The 17,624-nt window shown below is 56.0% G+C and overlaps 1 protein-coding gene and 1 long non-coding RNA gene across 6 annotated transcripts in view; one reads left to right on the top strand and one right to left on the bottom strand.

The window, feature by feature from the left end:
• LOC127528966 (uncharacterized) overlaps positions 1 to 17,624 on the bottom strand; it is a 524,038-nt gene that overhangs the window by 364,538 nt on the left and 141,876 nt on the right. The gene's annotated exons all lie outside the window — the stretch shown is intronic.
• Positions 1 to 17,624, top strand: part of agap1 (ArfGAP with GTPase domain, ankyrin repeat and PH domain 1) — a 132,772-nt gene that overhangs the window by 37,985 nt on the left and 77,163 nt on the right. The window contains 2 exon segments of the mRNA XM_028808110.2: positions 10,992 to 11,096; positions 16,393 to 16,561. Coding sequence (XP_028663943.1) covers positions 10,992 to 11,096; positions 16,393 to 16,561 — 274 coding nt within the window.

A 17,624-nucleotide genomic window follows, 5' to 3' on the forward strand; every position in this document is an offset into this window, starting at 1 on the left:
TTATTTGATGCCACGTTTTGAGTCCCTGGTGTCTGCCCTCAGATGTGGCCACCTTGGCCGGCTGTCATCTCCCTGCGTCACTAAAATGCATCGGAAATTTAAAAGGCCGAGGTGTGGCACCTAGACAGGCAACTATAAGACTAACATTCTGCCAGTAACTGCTGACTGTCTGCCCACCCTGGCATAAGGTGGCCATGTGACACTGCCCACTGTTCCTTAACTGTGTCTTTATGCCCTTTCTGCATCTTTGAGGACTTTGAACTGCAGCTAACGTGACCCCAGGTGGTCCGCACTGGCCAGTCCTGAGCCCAGTGGTCTGCTCGTCTGTCATCACTGGGTGGGTTAGCTCAAAGCGAGAGGCAAAGGCTCAGACAAGTGGCACATGTCTAAGTGCCATGTGATGATCCAGGTGCCCCGCCTGCATCTCACCAGCTGTTGCCGTGCTTTCCCTGTGATGGCACAACCTGCTGCCGCCTTCTCAGCCCATCAGCGAGGGTCGGTGACACTGCGCCACTTCATTCCAGTTATCGATGTGTGGCATGGCATGGTGTGTGGGGCGCATGGTGTGGGCCAGTGTGGTAGTCAAACAGCATTTGGGGGTCTCGCTGGCATGCTGCCAATTTTTTTTTTTGTACCTCCAGATTTTTACACTAAATTATTCCAAAGACCCTTAGTGCCATGTGTCACCCCCTGTTGTCACCTCTTACTTCACTGGCATTTGGTGGCCATGTGTCCATTTTGCAGTGAGGTGCCTGCTGTGCCACTTTAATTAAACGTGTGCATTTATAGAGGGAGACTGGCATGGTGCGCTCTGATATTTGGAACCCTAGGCAGCCAGCTCCTTGTTGTCTTATCACTTGAGTCCCCAGCTCGGTGACATCGGCCCACATCCAGTTGTCTGTGCCATTGTGAGATGTATGTGATGGATGCCAGCACACCAGCTGGACCTGTGCATGGACCCTGTGCCACTCTGGTGCCCGAGCTCATCCTGCCAGGTGTGTTTAGCTTTCCTTTATTTTTTTGCCCTCTTGCCCATTGCGTGAGTTTGCCCAGAAGTGCTGGTGGTATTACCAGTAATTGGCACTGGAGATGAGGTTTTTAAGTGGCACATGCCAGGCTGATAACGAGGTTGTGCTCAGGGGCACAGATTCGTTTCCAAAGCGGTCGCTAATTGATGTCATTGTTCCCTATGGGCTCAGTCCAGTCGACATTTGGTCGCCACTGCCTCACCATGCCTACTGATGCCAAGGTGCCCGTAGTGGACTTTGCTTGTTACTTCTTTAACCACCAGGGGGCACTCTTTTGGTTTTGCCTGCTAGGTGGGCTTCTGATGTTGCCTCATTTTTAAAGGCTGCTGCCCGAGTTCAGCCCCCTCACAGGCCATGGTGGATGTCATTGAACAAGGAGACCCCCGGTGGTCTTCTGCATTCGACTGCGTTACACACTGAAGGGCTGGACGTTGTGACACTTGTGATGATGAATGGCACCCCCATGTGTGGAGGTGGGTGCGGATTGTTGAAAATGCAGTGGTGGGCTGTAGTGGGGGTGCCGGTTGCCAGCCAGGGCAGTTGAGTTGGCCAGTCGGTAATTCGGCGCCCACCTCCGAAGATCCTGGGAATGACCTGGCAACATTTGGGGCAAAATCCTTGGTAGGTCTCTTTGTAGGTCCGGTGCCTCGGGACACTGACTGCAGATGGTGCCATCCTGTGCCACATGCCTCACTGTGCTTGACGAGGACCACGGTCAAGACCCCCTTAACACCGTTCATTGGTGTGATTTGCTGTCCCTTTTGTTGAGAGCCCTGGGCCACCAGGAAGTGCCCGCTGCTGACCTTCATACTGCTTCAGCTGATCTTCATGGAGGGCCTTTGGACCTGCCTGCTGGTGCCCACTTTGTTGGTTGGGTTGTGTTTTAATATGAAGTGGCAGCTGGCCTTGAGAGCACAGCTTGAACCCGAGTCCCTATACGACTGCCCTGGTAAGGCATTGGCCTGCCGTCTGTGCCCCTCACTTTCATTGGGCTGTGTGGCACTCATTAGCTGGCGCGTTGCTCTGGCGCTCCCACACAAGGTTACTGCGTTACAATAAATCCTCTCCAAATTGCCTTCATTAGAACAAGCGCCTCATTAAAACCTGCACACCGTTCAGTGGGCAAGGGCACGTGTCATGAGGGCGGGCACATGGATGTGTTTGCGGCTGTGGAGAGGGCACTGGCGAAGAGTCAGGGCACTGCTGGCCACCTCGAGCTGGGCTTCTGTATCAGGAGTGGAGACCGAAGTGCCAGAAGGATGCCCATCTGCTGCAGGGGGCAGCGCCATCTTTGGGCACTGGCCACATGTACAGAGCTGCGAACCCGGTACTGTGTCCCCAGCATGGAGAAGGCCATCACACAGTCCCATAGTGTTAACCACTGGCTCTGGGACCGAAGCCCACCCTGGCTGGCACGGCTGATTCCTAAGCACAGCTTACTGCGCCCATTGGCGGCGCCAAGTGCTCCCAGCAGCTGTTCCCAGCTCCTAATTAGTGGCTAATTGCTGAAGAGCGCCACTCGAGTGTTTGTCACCAAACTGACGAAGTCACTCGGCACGAATACTAACAGGGTCACTTGAGGGGGCTTATCAGGGAGCGGCCACTCTGCCAGGGTGCACTCGTAAGCAGCTCACGGGGGTCACTTGTGTCACTCCCTCAATCCAGCTGGTGGTCTTAGTGGGTCAGCCAGCACCTTTTTTTTTTTTTTTTGTGGTGCCCTCTCTGACAGTTGGGACTTCGTTCTGCTTGGCCTCACTGTCGCCCCCTGCTGCACTTTAGCGGTGTCACCAGTGATGCTTTGTTCCCCGGACAGCAGTGCGGCTTTAACGGCGAATTGATGGCTGAGGACGAGAGGCAAGTGACATGGGACCCCCTGCTCAGTGATGGGGCAGCCTCAGTTGAGGATTGATAGACCACAGCAGGCCGAGCAGTGTGGCACCGGTCCCCCCGCCATGAGTCTTCTGTGCCACTCGACCCAGGGGACCAATTTGTCACCTCGCTGACAGAAGCACTCCGGGGGGTCAGCAGTGACGGGGCCTGACTGAAGGTGTTGATGAGGTGGCCACTGCCCTCAACGTCACACATCCAGTGACAGTCACATGTGGTTGCTCAGAGTGGTGCCATTCACTGCTGCCTCAGAATACCCGCGCTCGCCTAAGGGGGTGCCACCTGTCTGGATTGAGTCCGCTGGTAGAATGGCCAAGCCCCGCTGGTCTGGTGCCCCCTGCTTTCTCTCTAGTGTGACAATTTTAGCCACCGACTTGCAAAGATAGAAGCCTGAAAGTCATCATGTGACAGCCCTGGCACACACGACGGTGGCACATTTCCTTTGTGCTGCTCAGACTACACAGATGGGGCACCACTGGACTGGGTGTCACCCCCTGGAGTGTGCCATATGCTGCCAACCAGGGTGAGTCCTGAGAGCTCACTGACCAAGTGACCGTTTGTGGGCCCAGGCAGGGAGGACCCTGTTGCCCATCCGCCCATTAACAGGCCAGGGTGTGGCATGACTGGACGGTGGCAGGGTGATGCCCACAACTGACGTAATGAATGAGTTATGTGGGGGCTGTAGGCCTACACCCGCTGTATGCCAGGGCACTGTCATTGCCAAGACCAGCCTCGTCGTCTTCGGATGATGGCACCAGAGGCGTGCCGCATGTCGATTAGGACGCGTATTTCGTTGGAGAAGCAGAGGTCTGTTTGTGTTCTGGTGGTCTTTGTTAGAGCTCAAGTTAAAATGCCACCATATGTGGGCACTGAGCTAGCGATACACAGCCTGGCATCCCGGGTTCAAGTGGCCCCTGCGTGAGGAGGCTGGCCCGGCCCTCCACTGGACTGGCACCAGGGCCCATTCTTTACCCGTAATTCATTGGCTTTCCTCTGCCACTGGCAGCCGGCAGGCTGTAATTTCACGCCTGGCAATAAAAGACGTCTCGTAATCTGCTTCATTTAGCAGCCGAAGGATTTAATGAAATTAACTGCAGTCCTAATTAAGACGGGAATATTAAAGACCAGCCACCTTGTGCAGGTCTCGTGTGCCCCCGGCGTACAAGGTGTCTTTGTGTGCCCACCTCCCATTGTGGGACATCAGGAGGTGGCCTCGCCCGCTTCTCTGGTCCTCTTGTCATGTGGTTGTCCAGCTCCATACCCACCTCGGGTATCTTCATGCCATCGTCATCTGCCTCGATGCCCGCTCCTGTCCTCCTGCAGTTCACTTGGTGGCTCCCATCTTGCATGTTGGAGAGCCAGCGGTGGAGCATTTTTGGTCCAGCAAAGTCGTGTTGGGCACAGTAGGCCTTGAGCGGGCATCACCAGGCACTCAAGTGGCCCACTTTTCACGCTAGGTAGGCCACTGTAAGTGGGCATGACTGTGCCCGCGGCTGGACTGGCAATTTGTGCCTTGACGGGATGTGTGGTGAATGACAGGAGAAGCAGATGGGTGGTTAAGTGTGTGGGCCACCGGTGGGCTGGCTGCGTGTGCTGCCCGTCTGTGGTTGGCACTGGGATTGTCCTCATATCCTTAATTGTGTCCCCGAGTGCCAGAGGGCTGGCGCATGGCACATTAGTCCAACTTTCAAGTCAACACTTCCCCATTCTTGGAGAGCTTGGCACGGGATTGGCATCTGATGGGGAAAAATGTCGAGAGAATTTTGATAAGGCAGGGCAGCATCCAAGGGTCTGTGTGAAGGCCAGGGGTGTGGCAGAAGGTGCCAATGTGGATGTGCAGCCCCCCCCCCGGGCGTGTCCTCCAGAGTGTCCCGGTGCTGTGACTTTGTTGGCCTGCGGGTGGCGCCGTTGCCAGTCCTTTTTTGTCATCCTGTTGGGCTGTTTCGGGGGTCCTGAGGTGAACTGGTGTCCTGGGGAGTGCCCAGTCCGCCAGCGTGTGCCAGTGGTGGTTGCCCCCCCCCCCCCCATGTCAGAAGTGACTGCTGCGTGAGGTTTTATCTGCTAATGAATTGAGACTGCTGAAGTAAGGTTTGGATAATTGAGTTTATAATTAATTACCCAGAACACTCATCAGATAAATCAGGCGCTGCTCACTCGCCTGCCCACCCACCCGCCTGCCCACCCGCCCGTCCGCGCCGCTCGCTCGCGCCCCTTCTTTTATTTTATCTCTCCTTTTGCTCGTCCCTGGGGCCTGACCTTCTTTGTCCTTGCGCTCGGAGCACGTCCTTATCTTTGGCGCGCCCGTCTCCTGTCCAGCTGGCGTCGGCCCCTCTGCGTGGCATCACAGCGCCGATGATGAATTAGCGAGAGGTGTGGAGGCCGGCCGATGGGGTCCCAGATAGAGGAGCTGGCCATTGAGCGGATGTCAGTCACTCCTCCGGCGAGTGACACGAAGTGACGTGGAGAACAAAGCCAGCGGCCCCTCATGATTGTGTGCCCACCCGTCCAGGCTTTTATCTGGCTGATTGGACCGCCGCTCCTGCTAATGGAACTGCACACCAGTGGCGGGGCGAGGGCAGACGACACAAGCGGAGACGGGCATTTTAAGGGGGCGACGTCCGCCTGGTGTGCCCTTGCTGCCGCTTCTCCACGGACCCCCAGAAAGCCAAGGGTCTGTCAACCTGAAACAGAAAGCAGGAGAAGACCACCGCTGGGGAAACTGAAGAAGGGTGGCCGGACCACCGCAGAACTCCAGTGCAGGGGGAAGCTGCCATTTGGTTGTGACCGTCTCCATGGAAATCCTTCCCAGAGTTCCGTGCGGGGGGCTGAAGGACGTCGGCAGTTCTAGGTGCCCGGGGTCTCCTGTGACTCCTTGGCCAGCCACTCTTGTGCTCGTTTGGTTTTTGGACGCGGGGTCTTCGGTTGTGTCACTCAAGAAGTGACAGAAGGTGCTTGATGGCCGCTCTTGCGTATAACAGACGTCGGGTTCAGGAGACCACCAGTTTTGCCTGTGCCAGTTTAATTGCTTAAAGGGTGTCAGGATTGAGGATGCATCCATCTTCTCGGCCCGCTTACCCAGAGCAGGGGCGCCAATCGCAGCAAGCATCGGGCACGACCCCTGGGCAGAGCACCAGTCCATGGCGGGGGGACGAGACGAATCGGACCAGCGAGAGTCCACAAGCAGCCCCAGTGCGGGGCATTCGTGATGAGCACACAGGGGGTCCGCTGTCCTCGGTAGCTCAGTTGGGGTCTTTTCGAGGCCTGAATTTGGTGTTTCTTGTTTTATCGCCGCCATATTGTGTGGGAGTGGCCAGCTCCATTTTCTGGTCTGGTTGCTAGGGGCGTGGTTACTCTCTGGGGTTGACTTTTGACCTTTTCGACTGGTGGGGTGCGGCAGCTGTAAGCAGTGGGCTTCGCCACGCCGTGCCACGCTCTGGGATTTCCGTACGTTTATTACGAGTGTCGCTTGCCCAGACGTCTCCCTCAAAGTCGGCTTTTTAAACCTCCGTTCACTGCCACTGCTGCTGTCCGTCAACTACACCAGGTGACACTCAAGGACCAATCGAGACCTCTGAAGACACGCCCCTAGAGACGGCCCTAGCAACCAGTGCACAAAATGGAGCCAGCCACACCCACTCAATATGGTGGCACGAATGGTAAAGGACCCTAACGGCAGATCCATGATCTGCGGTCCTGGCGGTTGGTGTCACGTGTCACACAGTGTCCTCAGTCTGGCTGTCACAGAGGCGCGCTGACAGGAGAGACACCAGAGGCTGGAGGTCCACGAAGGCCGCGCCACCAAAATGACGACAACACGACACGACGAGAAAGAAGTTCAGCAAAGATCAGATGAGGAGGTGCCAACGTGCTGTGCCAGTTACTGACGGGTCACAACCTCACAAGGCAGGACATACTGTAGGTGGTGGTGGCGGTGCCACAAAATGATGACAGCTCCTCGGCTTCTTGGAGAAAGTCGAAAGGAGATTCTGAGAGTCGAGGCGACAACATCAGGCCAGGCGATGAACAACGTGCAATAAAAATGAAAGACTAAAGCGGGCACCCCAGAGCGGGTGAGCACCTCCTCTCCACTAGTGACCATTCATGTACCAGCACCACAGCCAAAGTGTGTGAACAACATGAAGGGACACGAGAGCCCTGCAGTGGCACAGGACTGACAGTTGGTGACACACAGCAGTCTGTTGGCAGAAAGGGGGCAGACGAGTGCGTGGCACCAGCCAGTGGGCAGCAAAACCGAATTGCTGTCCTCATGCCACCAGTCCTGATGCGTGAAGTTTTGCTCTTTCTTTAAATGGTGACTTCCTGATGAGACTCCGCCTCTTCCTGAATTTGTCTGCTTCTGATTGGCCCTTTCTTGTCTGTCAGGGTCCTGCCTGATGTCCTCGCTGCGGCCTTGTCATGTTTACGCAACGTTTTGTCTTTTGGTGGTCCTGTGTCGTGACCCCTGGAGGTGCCCGCCTGGCCACTGTTTTAGGTGTTGTGCTTTGTCCCGTTTTCATTTTTAATAAGCTCTGTTTCTCTGCCAGGGGTTTTCACGTTTCCCCTCTCCCTTTTGCAGTTTGTACGACATGAGTGGCACAGTCTCATGCTTGGATGAAGAACTTGACATGGGGGGCAACTGGGGGGCCTTTGTCCGCTACCACCTGCTCACCTGAAGGCACAACCATTTGGGACTGCAGGACCGGCGCCCCCTGCCGATGCCACGCGCGCTGCACGTGTCACATGTGTGAGGGTGCTGATGTCACCCCAGAGCACAATCCGATGACAGATAGTTGCCACCATTCGTCGTCCCGACAACTGAGTGGCGGGGACGCTGGAGACGGATTGGCCAGCCGATTGAGCACAGCGTGGGGTGGCGCGGCCACCTTTGGCATTGGGCTGTGCGTCCCCCCATCGTGCCCGTGTCTTTATTAATGGCCGCGCTCTGCCGCTGACAGTTTTGTTGCTACTGGCAACTTTCTTCATTTAAAATTAAAGTCCTCGTCAAAAGCCATTTACTGCACCGCGGGGACTTTACATTTTTTTTTTTTTTTGCACTTAAAAAGAGTGCGTTGGCAGCACAAGAAAAAAATAAAATAAAATAAAATAAAACCGAGGCTTCTGGGAGAAATCAGAAAAACCCAAAAGACGAGCAGAGCGGGCAGCTGTGAGGTGACCACCTGTGACAGTGCAGTACCCCCGAATGGGCTGGCAGAAGGCACACCAACGTGGAACTTGGGTGCCAGCGTGGCACACTTGGACCATAGGAGGGCCCAGGCTGTGAACGTGGTGGGCAGGTGGGCACTCATTTGATTTTGCTCGTTATCGGCACTGCGGAAGGGCACGGGTTCAGCCAATTATTTCGTGTTTGATTAACGACGGCTCGCCTGCCAGACAACAAGTGGCTGGGGCCAACGGCGGGGGCAGCGTGTGGCCAGACGGAGGCAGCGACGAGTCAATTAAAGAGATGATGAGGCCCCGTGTGGCGCCAGGGCGTGGCATGAATGTCGGCCTTTTGGCCCTTCACTGCGTCCGGCTGCCAGTCCAGCTTGGGCGTCTCCTTGGTGTGGCTGGCGAGGTCAGTCCTCTAGTAAGCCTGGGCGTGGAGGTCAAGAAGCGGCTCTTGTGCCACCCAAAGTGACGTCAGGTTCCCAAGGTCCTGCTGTCCATCACGCTACTCGGCCACCCTTAGTGGAGGAGCTGCTGTCTCCTCAGGGGTCTCACCCACACCCGGTGATGCCAGGCAGGCACTGCGAGACTGGCTGCTGGCATTGAAGGAGAGGTAAAGTCCACTGAGGGTGCCAGATCACCCCTGGCACAGCCATCGGTGTCACAGGACTCGCCACGGGGGACAGAGGCCTACGTCACTGTCATTTATTACTAGGGTTGTCTCTGCTGCCATTTTGTCATTCCTCAAGTCCCGATGTTGTGATGTCACCGCACACGTCAGAGAAGGTCCTTTCCCGGCTGGTCCGAGGTTTGGACACGTTGAGCGAGGGTCTCTTGGGGTCAACTTAGCGCCTCCTAGTGGCACTGCCCTGCACCTCCCTGACGAGCGCGGTGGTCTTCTGACACGGCCACCCCTCCCGTCTTGCCCTGTCACTGAGTCTTCAGCCTAACGATCTGCGGCGCTCGTCCCGGTGGCTCGTCTTTGCCGTCAGCCCCTCATAGATCTCCCTGGCGCCTCTGACTGATTGGCTCAGTTACGCCGCGCCAGCTTTGGCCCCCAAACGCCATCAATAAATCTTTGTTGGTAAATAATTGCTATTGAGTCGAGTTTTAATACAAACGTATGAGTGCACTACACTCGGGGCCTGAGGGCGCGCAGAGACCACCGATGGATTTCCTTTCGCGCTTCACATTTATTACGCTAACATGACGGCCGGGCTTGTGACGTTTGGGGGGCCGCCCGCCTCAGTCGGATGACGTGACCAGAGTTGTGGCTCCCTGGCCTGGCAGATGAGCCCTCCGAAATGCCCACCTCTTGCACTTCAAGGGGGCCCAGATGAGCTGGAGAGCCACGAGGCCCACGGTGGTGACGAGGACGGGCTACATTGTCCCATTCTTCAAGCAGGGTGGGCGCCATTAAGAGGGGGAATCCCTTCACAGTTGAAGTGTCTGAGAAATGAGAGATTCCGTTTTCCCACCAATGAAAGTGACGGACCCCCGAGCCATCACATTGCGTGAGCCTTTTTAGCTGAAACGAGCTTGGCACCCAACTGACTCGGGTATCAGCATTGGAAAAGGCAGCCACTCGCTTTGGAGCTGACGGGTGGGTGTCACGGGGGTCCCTGATGAGGGTGTGGCAGCGCCTCCTCCTGGCCGGCCAGTCACCCTAACCTGTGTGGACAGTGTGTCTCAGTCACGGCGAGACCTCCACAACCTGACGATGGCTGTCCTGTGCACTTGGTGACGAGAGGTGTGAAGGTGCCACCTGATGAGCACCCGGTGCCTGGTGGCTCACATTGACTGGTATCACAAGACCCAAATGGGCAGCAAGGGAGCAGAAATGCGCCATGCTGTGGAGGTCCGTGTGGCTCAGAAGTCCTTCAAAGCCCCCCATACGTCAAGAGCAGCAGCAGGGTTGGCAACTCCTGCAAATGTGAGGCACACTGGCAAAACAGCCAAAGTGACCACTGCAGATGCCATCTTTTGTTTGGGTCATTTCTGTTGTGTTTTTTCTGTGTAAGGCGCTATAATCGGCTCCGGAACTTGTGCATGTGACTGCAAGGTCATCAAGCTGGTGTGATGTCACACATTTGGCATGTGTGCCCACTGATGTATGGGTCTGCCTGTTCTTTTGCCCCCTGTTGTTTATTTATGGGTGGTCACAAGGTGTGCCATCTGTAGATGTTGGTGCCTCACTGTGTGTGCCCTGTGACAGACTGGCCAAGAGTGGAGCAGACAGGCAACTGAGTGGATGAGTCCAGCCTTGGCAGGGCAAGCTGATGATTTTAGTCAATGTGGGCATCGCAAACGGGGGGGGGGGGTGGGCATTCAAGAAGGAGGCAAAGCTGTGCCAATGCATTAGCCGACTTCCCCACCTTCTATATAATGGAAAGAGCCAAGAAGTGAGAGTGGTGACCACTGGGCCCGGGTGGCGCCTTGTGCCAACGTCACTGTCTTTCATTTGGGGGTCTCATTCACATTTGGTGGGCTGCTGACGAGGTGCTCAGTCTGTTTGGTTTTTAGCGTCTTGAACTTCGCACTTGGAGCGTTTGGGTGGGGAGGCTTTAGTGCCACCGACGAGCTGACTGCTGCCAACGGCCACCATGAGCACAAAATGCCAGGGGACACAGCCGCTCTGTGCCTGCAGTCTGTGAGTTGGGCAAGCAGTGAGGACAAAGAGGGTCTGAACAATAAGATGGGGGGTCCGTCAGTCAGTGAGGCCAGCCAGGAGTGTCCAGAAACGGGACAGGTGACTTGGCTAGAGTGGCGCGTGTCAGGCGCCCTTTCTGGTTATCGCCTGCACCACCTGGCATGACTTTGAGCTCAGACCCCCTGTCAGGTTGGTGACGTGTGACAATGTGGTGGCCGACTCCGCTCTCACTGGGCTTCTCTTCTTGTCTTTGTGCACAGGGTATGCTCCTGAAGAGAAGTGGCAAGTCACTCAACAAGGAGTGGAAGAAGAAGTACGTCACCCTGTGTGACAACGGCGTCCTCACCTACCACCCCAGCCTTCACGTGAGTAGCCAGTGTCTGTGTGTCACTTGTCAAATGGAGGGGGACACGTGATGCAGGTCTGTAGGCACTGAAGAGCCTCCGAAGCAGGGCAGAAGTAACAAATGCCCTGGCACTGGACAGCCCACTTTGCATGGCGCCACATCCTGCAGCCACTCAGTGGGTCACACCAGTACAGATGTGCAGGGCCCAGGATTCAATGCCAGCAGGCCCTGGTGCAGGAGCCCGCCATGTTTTCTTGTCACCTGTGCCAGCTTGCCAGTGTCACTGTGAGAACCTGCTGGTAAATAAAACTTAAGCTGGTGGCCTTAACACTGCACGCCAAGCTGAATGCCTGCCACTTTAAGCGTTCCTCCCCCCCCCCCCAGTCTTTTTCAGCGGGCACTGTTGGGACTAAACAACAGCTCAGCGTGCCAAGGTGCCATTGCATGGCACTACATCCTCCTGACCCGAGACGTTCCTCCTGAGCGGCCCCCTTGCCTGTTTTATTTTTCATTCGGTTTCTGGGGGGTCGAGTCACCCAGCAGTGTGGCGGCCAGTAAGTAAATGCCATTCAAGGCCGGCCATCTCATTCGTTAGGCTCTCGTCACAGCTGAACGGTGCCAGCCATGAAAAGCGGGGGTGCAGAGGGAGGCCGGCCACCATGGCACCGCCCGATGATTACATTAAGCTAAGCTGTGAGGTAAATGAGGCACGGCTTCACTAGCGCGGGGGGCTCGGCTCGACCCCTGCCAGGCCGCTCTGCCAGGGCCTGTGGCTTTCAGATGACGGCGGCTGCTCATTGGCCGCGGCGTGCTGAGTGCGGACCCTCGCCGCCTCCCGGCTCAGCCTGCTCATTTGGCTCTCAATTTGTTTTGTGTTTCCAGGCCATTAAGTCCTGTGAGCTCCCTAACCCTCGTCATGTGCCCTCCTTCCTTACCCCTTGAGATGAGGTGCCAAGGCAATGTGGAGGAGATGAAGACGCCAGCTGCTGACTTTAATCTTCACACCTGTTTGTTAAGCACAAGTCTTGATCGTGGGGCACCAATCAGGTGGCACCGTGCAGCCCTGGGCAGTGGTCACTCCAACAGCACCAGCTGGTCAGCACCAGTGGGAGTGTCCAGATTTGGCCGTAGTTGTATGGGATCGATTGTACCAGCTGTTGCCTTGGTGTGTTTTGCCAGGGTCAGTTATGCCCATTACAGGTAGATGAAGATCCACCAGATAAATGGCCACTGTGGGTGACGAGGCCCACCTGTCTTTGTGCCAGTCTGCCCGTTGTCGTCCTCTCCAGTTGATTAACTTGGCTACTGTGAATTGACTCTGCTGACTCAGAGGTGCCAACATCAACCCTGATGCCACCTGGCGCACGCATTCACACACACTAGGTTGGTATGGAGACTGCTGTGGCATTTCTTTGGACTGTAGAGGAATTTGGAGTCTCGGGGATTGAACCCAAGCCTGGTCTTTGCAGGTCCGTAATGCTGGCCCACCATTACTACTGAAGTGGGCTGCCTGAGGGGAACAGCGAGCCCCTAACGTCTACCTGGGCACCATTAGCTGTGCCCATATCAGATGGGCATAAAATATGAAAGAAAGAAAGCACCCTGGGTGAGCAGCAGGGAGCAGGCAGAAATCAGATGGCACTGCAGTGGCACATTGGACCGATGTATTCAAGAGAGCGTGCCAGGGCTGTGTTATATAGTGCCTTCCGGTTTGAGCACATCAAAGAGGCTCTGTGGTCATCTCCTCCTGGTGGTCACCAAGCCGCAGCTGAGCTCAGCTCCTGGAAGTGACCAGTGAGTGGCTTCTGCCCGCTGGTGTCCAATGTGACGCCAGGCTGAGAGCACATTTGAGTAGCGTCTGAATGCCTGGTGAGTGAGAGACGCCAGCCTGGTTGCCATCCTGTGACGGATGGGTAGATGTGCTAAGCTGGGCACTGTGGAAATCCAAGCCAACCAACCAAGTCTGCCCTGGCCAGTATCGAGGACATGGGTGGCCAAGATGGTGCCCTCTAGAAGTTTCTTGCACCTTCCAGCGTCCCTAATCATAACTGTTCTTTATGTAGCGCCTTTCCGGTGCTCAAGGCGCTTATTATTGGCTCTCAGCAATCCGACTGAGATCAGGACCCCTGGCGAGTCAGTCGGTCCATCGGTCCTTGTGTGTGTTTGGAGGACCCCCAATCCTTGACCCACACCTCATTACCTGACACCCCCTGATGCCCCCAGATTTCACAATTATGACATGGAGGGCCTACAGGACCACCGGCTGCTGAGTGGCCCCACAACATTACTGGCAGTTAGTTCCATTGCGTCATGCCAGACGCTTCCCACCACGTCCTCGGAGGTCCTTGGCACCCCTATGAGCAGCCAGCCAGGGAGAGGTTGCTTTGTGGCCTTCTGCTGATCTTTGTTGTTCAGGTGGTCTCGGGCAGCATTGCCAGGAAGTGCAAGATAAGCCTCAGTGTCATTGGTCATTCCATGTCATGTGACTGCTGGCCCGCAGTGACAGCCAACTCGAGTCACCGGTGAGGGGTTTCCCAGTGTTTAGTTGTTTCATTTTCAGGATATTCTGGAGGTGAAAGGCCTGAAGTGCGAGGGTGCCAGTGATGCCAACCACCACCATAGCAATGCGTCTGCATGGCCCGGACCAGTCAACCTGTCCATCTGTCCTCCAAGCCACCTGTCCAGTTCACGCTCTGTCATTCTGGAGTAGCCAGTGAGCTGGGCAATGCCTGATCTGCTGTGCCCCCTTGCCACCCCACCCTGAGTCAGACTTCCTCATCCGAGGTCCTGCTCTTTAACGGGTCCTCGATCACGGAGTGCCATCAGGGTTGTGCCGAGCCAATCCGTGAAATGGCGCCTCCTTTAAACAGCCCCCTCAAAGTGGGCAGGCAGGGGGACAGAGTGACACGAGGGCCAGTCAGGCCCATCTGATGACATCGCCCCCCACCCCCCACTACAAGGCCTAACCCTAAGGGTCCAGCAAATTCAAAACCAAAAAGGGCCCAAACTGTTTCAATGGCTGCCCGTCAAGTGGGCATTACGGGGCCAGCTCGACTTACCTGAAGAGGGCTGGGCGTGGGGGTCCGGGTGGTCTCGGCAGCCAGCAGGTTCTTCCTGATCACATCTCGTCTGCAACAGAGGCATCAATTAGCATGTTTGTTTGAGGCTAATTGAATGAAACTCAATCATAGCTGCTAATTGCTTGACTATGCGAAAAGAAATCACATTAATGCAGCTAATTAAGTGGATGGCAATGGATGCAACATAATTAGACCCCCCCATAAAGCCCACCGATTTAAAGAAGAGCGAGCAGGGCCCAATTGTGTCCCAGCAGGCCCCTTTTGCCACTCGTCATTTGTCTCTTCCCGGGGAGCTGGGACCCTTAATGCCGCCTCCTAAGACCCCCCCACCGTTTGCAGGGTGCACGTGATGAACAACACAAAATGCAAATGGCCTGCAATTACCTTTGTCAAGCTGCTGCGGGTCGGGATGGCACTTGAGGGGCCCGTCCCTTACGGCTCTCCGGTGGCTTGTTAAGTGCGCTCGGATGGCGTCGGCCTGCTGGGCTTTCTTTTCCTGTCTTTCTTCTCCTTTCTTTCTTTCTTTCTTCTCTCCTGTCGTCTGTCGCTGCGCCTCTAATCGGCTCGAGTGCCCGGATCAAGAGGAGAAGGTGGCGCACCTCTCGTTGGTTCGTGGCGTCTCTCTTTGCCGTCTGATGGCGTTAACCTTTCTTTGTTTTCGCTTGGGGGTCTCGTCTCCGGACTCGGGGAGGGGCGGCACACTGGTGATTGACAGCTGCCTGTGTCTGTGGAGCCCTCATGGGGGTCCTCTGCTTAAAGACACGTCAGTCCAGTGCCCACTTGTTGGGGCTCAAGGGCGGCATTATTTTGTCAGCCTTGTCAGAACAGCGTCGTCATCCTGGAATAGGGTGACCAAGGTCAGTCCACCATCAGGTGGTCTCTGCAGACCTCAAAATGTGACTGCAAGGACCTGCTGAGCCTTGCCACTCCGGGGTCTTGTACCACCTCTAGCCGGTGCCCCTCCGGCTCTGTTCAGCTTTCCAAAGTCACAAAGACGCTCCAAAGTGATGAACAGCCCGTCCAGCAGGAGGGGAGGACCACCAAAAAAAAAGGGAAGTAAAGCTCAAGGGGTCCACAGTCCGTCGGAGCCCTGCAGACCTCGGCCACCTGCCCACCCGCTGCACAGCACAAGTCCCAGAAGGCCGTTTACTGTCATGTCCATGGATTCCAAAGCTCCCAGCATCTTGGGGTCTTTCTGTGGGCAGGAGAGCAGTTGGAAGACCTGCACATTTAAACAAATGGCGCAGTATAATCCGGGCAGCGGTCTACAGCCTGAGACCACCGGGGCATCTCCTCTAAGCTCCGCCCCGGCCATGTCACGTCTCAAGGACGGCTGGTTCTCAGTGCCCTGCATATGCAGAGCTGGGCTGTGCCAGTGTTGAGATGTGTGCTTGGTGTCAGCTCGTCAGGACCACCGGAGCACAGAAGCAACACACACACACGCTTTCTTCTTTCACACCCTTTGCCCATCTGCACTGTTGGCACATCGCTTTGGCCAACAGGGTCTCACCAAAAGTGCCCGGGGGCAGTGAGGGCTTCCTGGTTGAAAGGCCCCCTACTGGCTACGATTCTTCTGCTGCTATGCCCGCCTTGGCCTCTCCCCCGAGTTACTGGGTGATGTGGACTCCTATTTGCCACCCAACTAACAGTTCACGTCAGGCCAGCGCCCGGTTACCGGGGCAGCATCTGCCATTTCTGACGTGCGTATCGAGTTCAGGCTCAGTGGCACCGACTCCAAACCTGGCACCACCCCATTGTCCCTTTGACTGGGCCACTTTATCAAAGAGCAGCAGTCAGACACAGGAGAGCATGCAGACTTGACATGGGCAGCGTCTGGGTGGGGACCCAGTGGCATCTAAAAAAGAACGACGCCCGTAGTGACAGCCCGCTAGACGTGGGCACTCCAGAGCCAAGAAGATCACGGGGGTGGTGGCCATCAGCAGTGCTGCACGCCCATCAGCTCGACACCCCGAGTGTTGCTGGTGACAAGCGGGATGATTGGCCGTTTTAGTCCTGTCCTGTCCAGTCCTGTTGGGCGTGACTGGCGTGTTGTCCTCAGAGTCCCTTCTTGCCCGTGTGTGTGTGCGTCTCACGTGTGCCCCAAGTGACATTTTCATAACCCTGGTGACCTCCAAGCCTCTGTGGTATTCTTGACGTCTTTTTGTGTCCTTGTTTTTGTTGTTGCTTTCAAACTTTGCCCACCTCAATGCCCTCTGCCCTCGTGTTTTCCTCCAGGATTACATGCAGAACGTTCACGGCAAGGAGATCGACCTGCTGAGGACGACGGTGAAAGTGCCAGGGAAGCGGCCGCCACGAGCCTTCTCAGCCTGTGCCCCGGCGTCCAGTCCCAAGACCAACGGGCTGACCAAAGACGTGAGCAGCCTGCAGATCTCCCAGAACACAGGTGGGTAGGCACTGGCAGCGGGGCACACATCCACTTTCTCTGTTCCATCTCAGTGGGGTCAGACTTGGTTCCTGGAAAGCTGCAGTGGTTGCAAAATTTCACTGCCAATCGTTTTCTGGTTAGATGCCCGTCTGTGCCGGACTGGGTTAGTGCCCTCCTTGTGTCACATTTGTACCTACTCAGATTTGTGGACCGGTGCCGGTTGGCACCTCTCAGCTGTTCACTTGAACCCGTTGAGCATGCTGGTGCCATGGGGCGGGCATCTTGTGAACGGCGCTGCAGCAGGCTTCTGTGTGCACAGAGTGAGAGTTGTGTTCACACACTTGGCATCACATCATGCCCAGGGTTTGCGCATCCCCTCTCTCGCTTCTTAAGGTATCGACGCGTGGAGCAGCTCCGTGCCAAGGAAGAGAACCTCGCCAGGTATGGCAATCCCTCTGTACCGGCTTGTAATCCTCTCACTAGATGGCAGTGCCAGGCTGAAAGTGGTCAGGGAAGTCAACGACAGCCCATACTGTGGACAGGAATGTACTGAAGGAGGGCACCATGGGTAAGCGGCCACTCAGCCTCCAGACATGTGCTTTGTGAGGTCACAAACCCCACCATTCGACAGGGCACACCATTACACAGTTGCCCCCCTTAAACGAGGCTCTCTTATGCCCAGAAGCCCTGGCGAGGCCTGCCCAGCAAGGGGCGCTATATACCCAAACAGCCCGTTATCCTTCTCGGCCATCTGTGTCCACGGTGCCCATTGTGTATTCAGATGTCCACACGGATGCTTTACATGTACGTGTGTTAAACGTTACGGTGGCACAGTGCTTAACGCTCCTGCTGGTGTGGTCTCTGTGGGTGCAGAGGGGAGGTTAACTGGCCAGCTGACTGTGTGTGTGTGTGTGTGCGTGTGCCCAGCGTGCCAGTCCTCCTGACCCTGACCTGGCCTAATCTGGATCCCTTTGCTTCCCTCTATGCAGACCTGCAGCTTTCGGGTGATTTGCTCTTTCTGCTCTTTTCTCAGTTCTCTTCTCAGACTTTGTTGGCCGTGCCCAGACATGTTTGCATGGGG

The sequence above is a fragment of the Erpetoichthys calabaricus genome, chromosome 8, assembly GCF_900747795.2.
Source record: "Erpetoichthys calabaricus chromosome 8, fErpCal1.3, whole genome shotgun sequence".
NCBI lineage: Eukaryota > Metazoa > Chordata > Cladistia > Polypteriformes > Polypteridae > Erpetoichthys > Erpetoichthys calabaricus.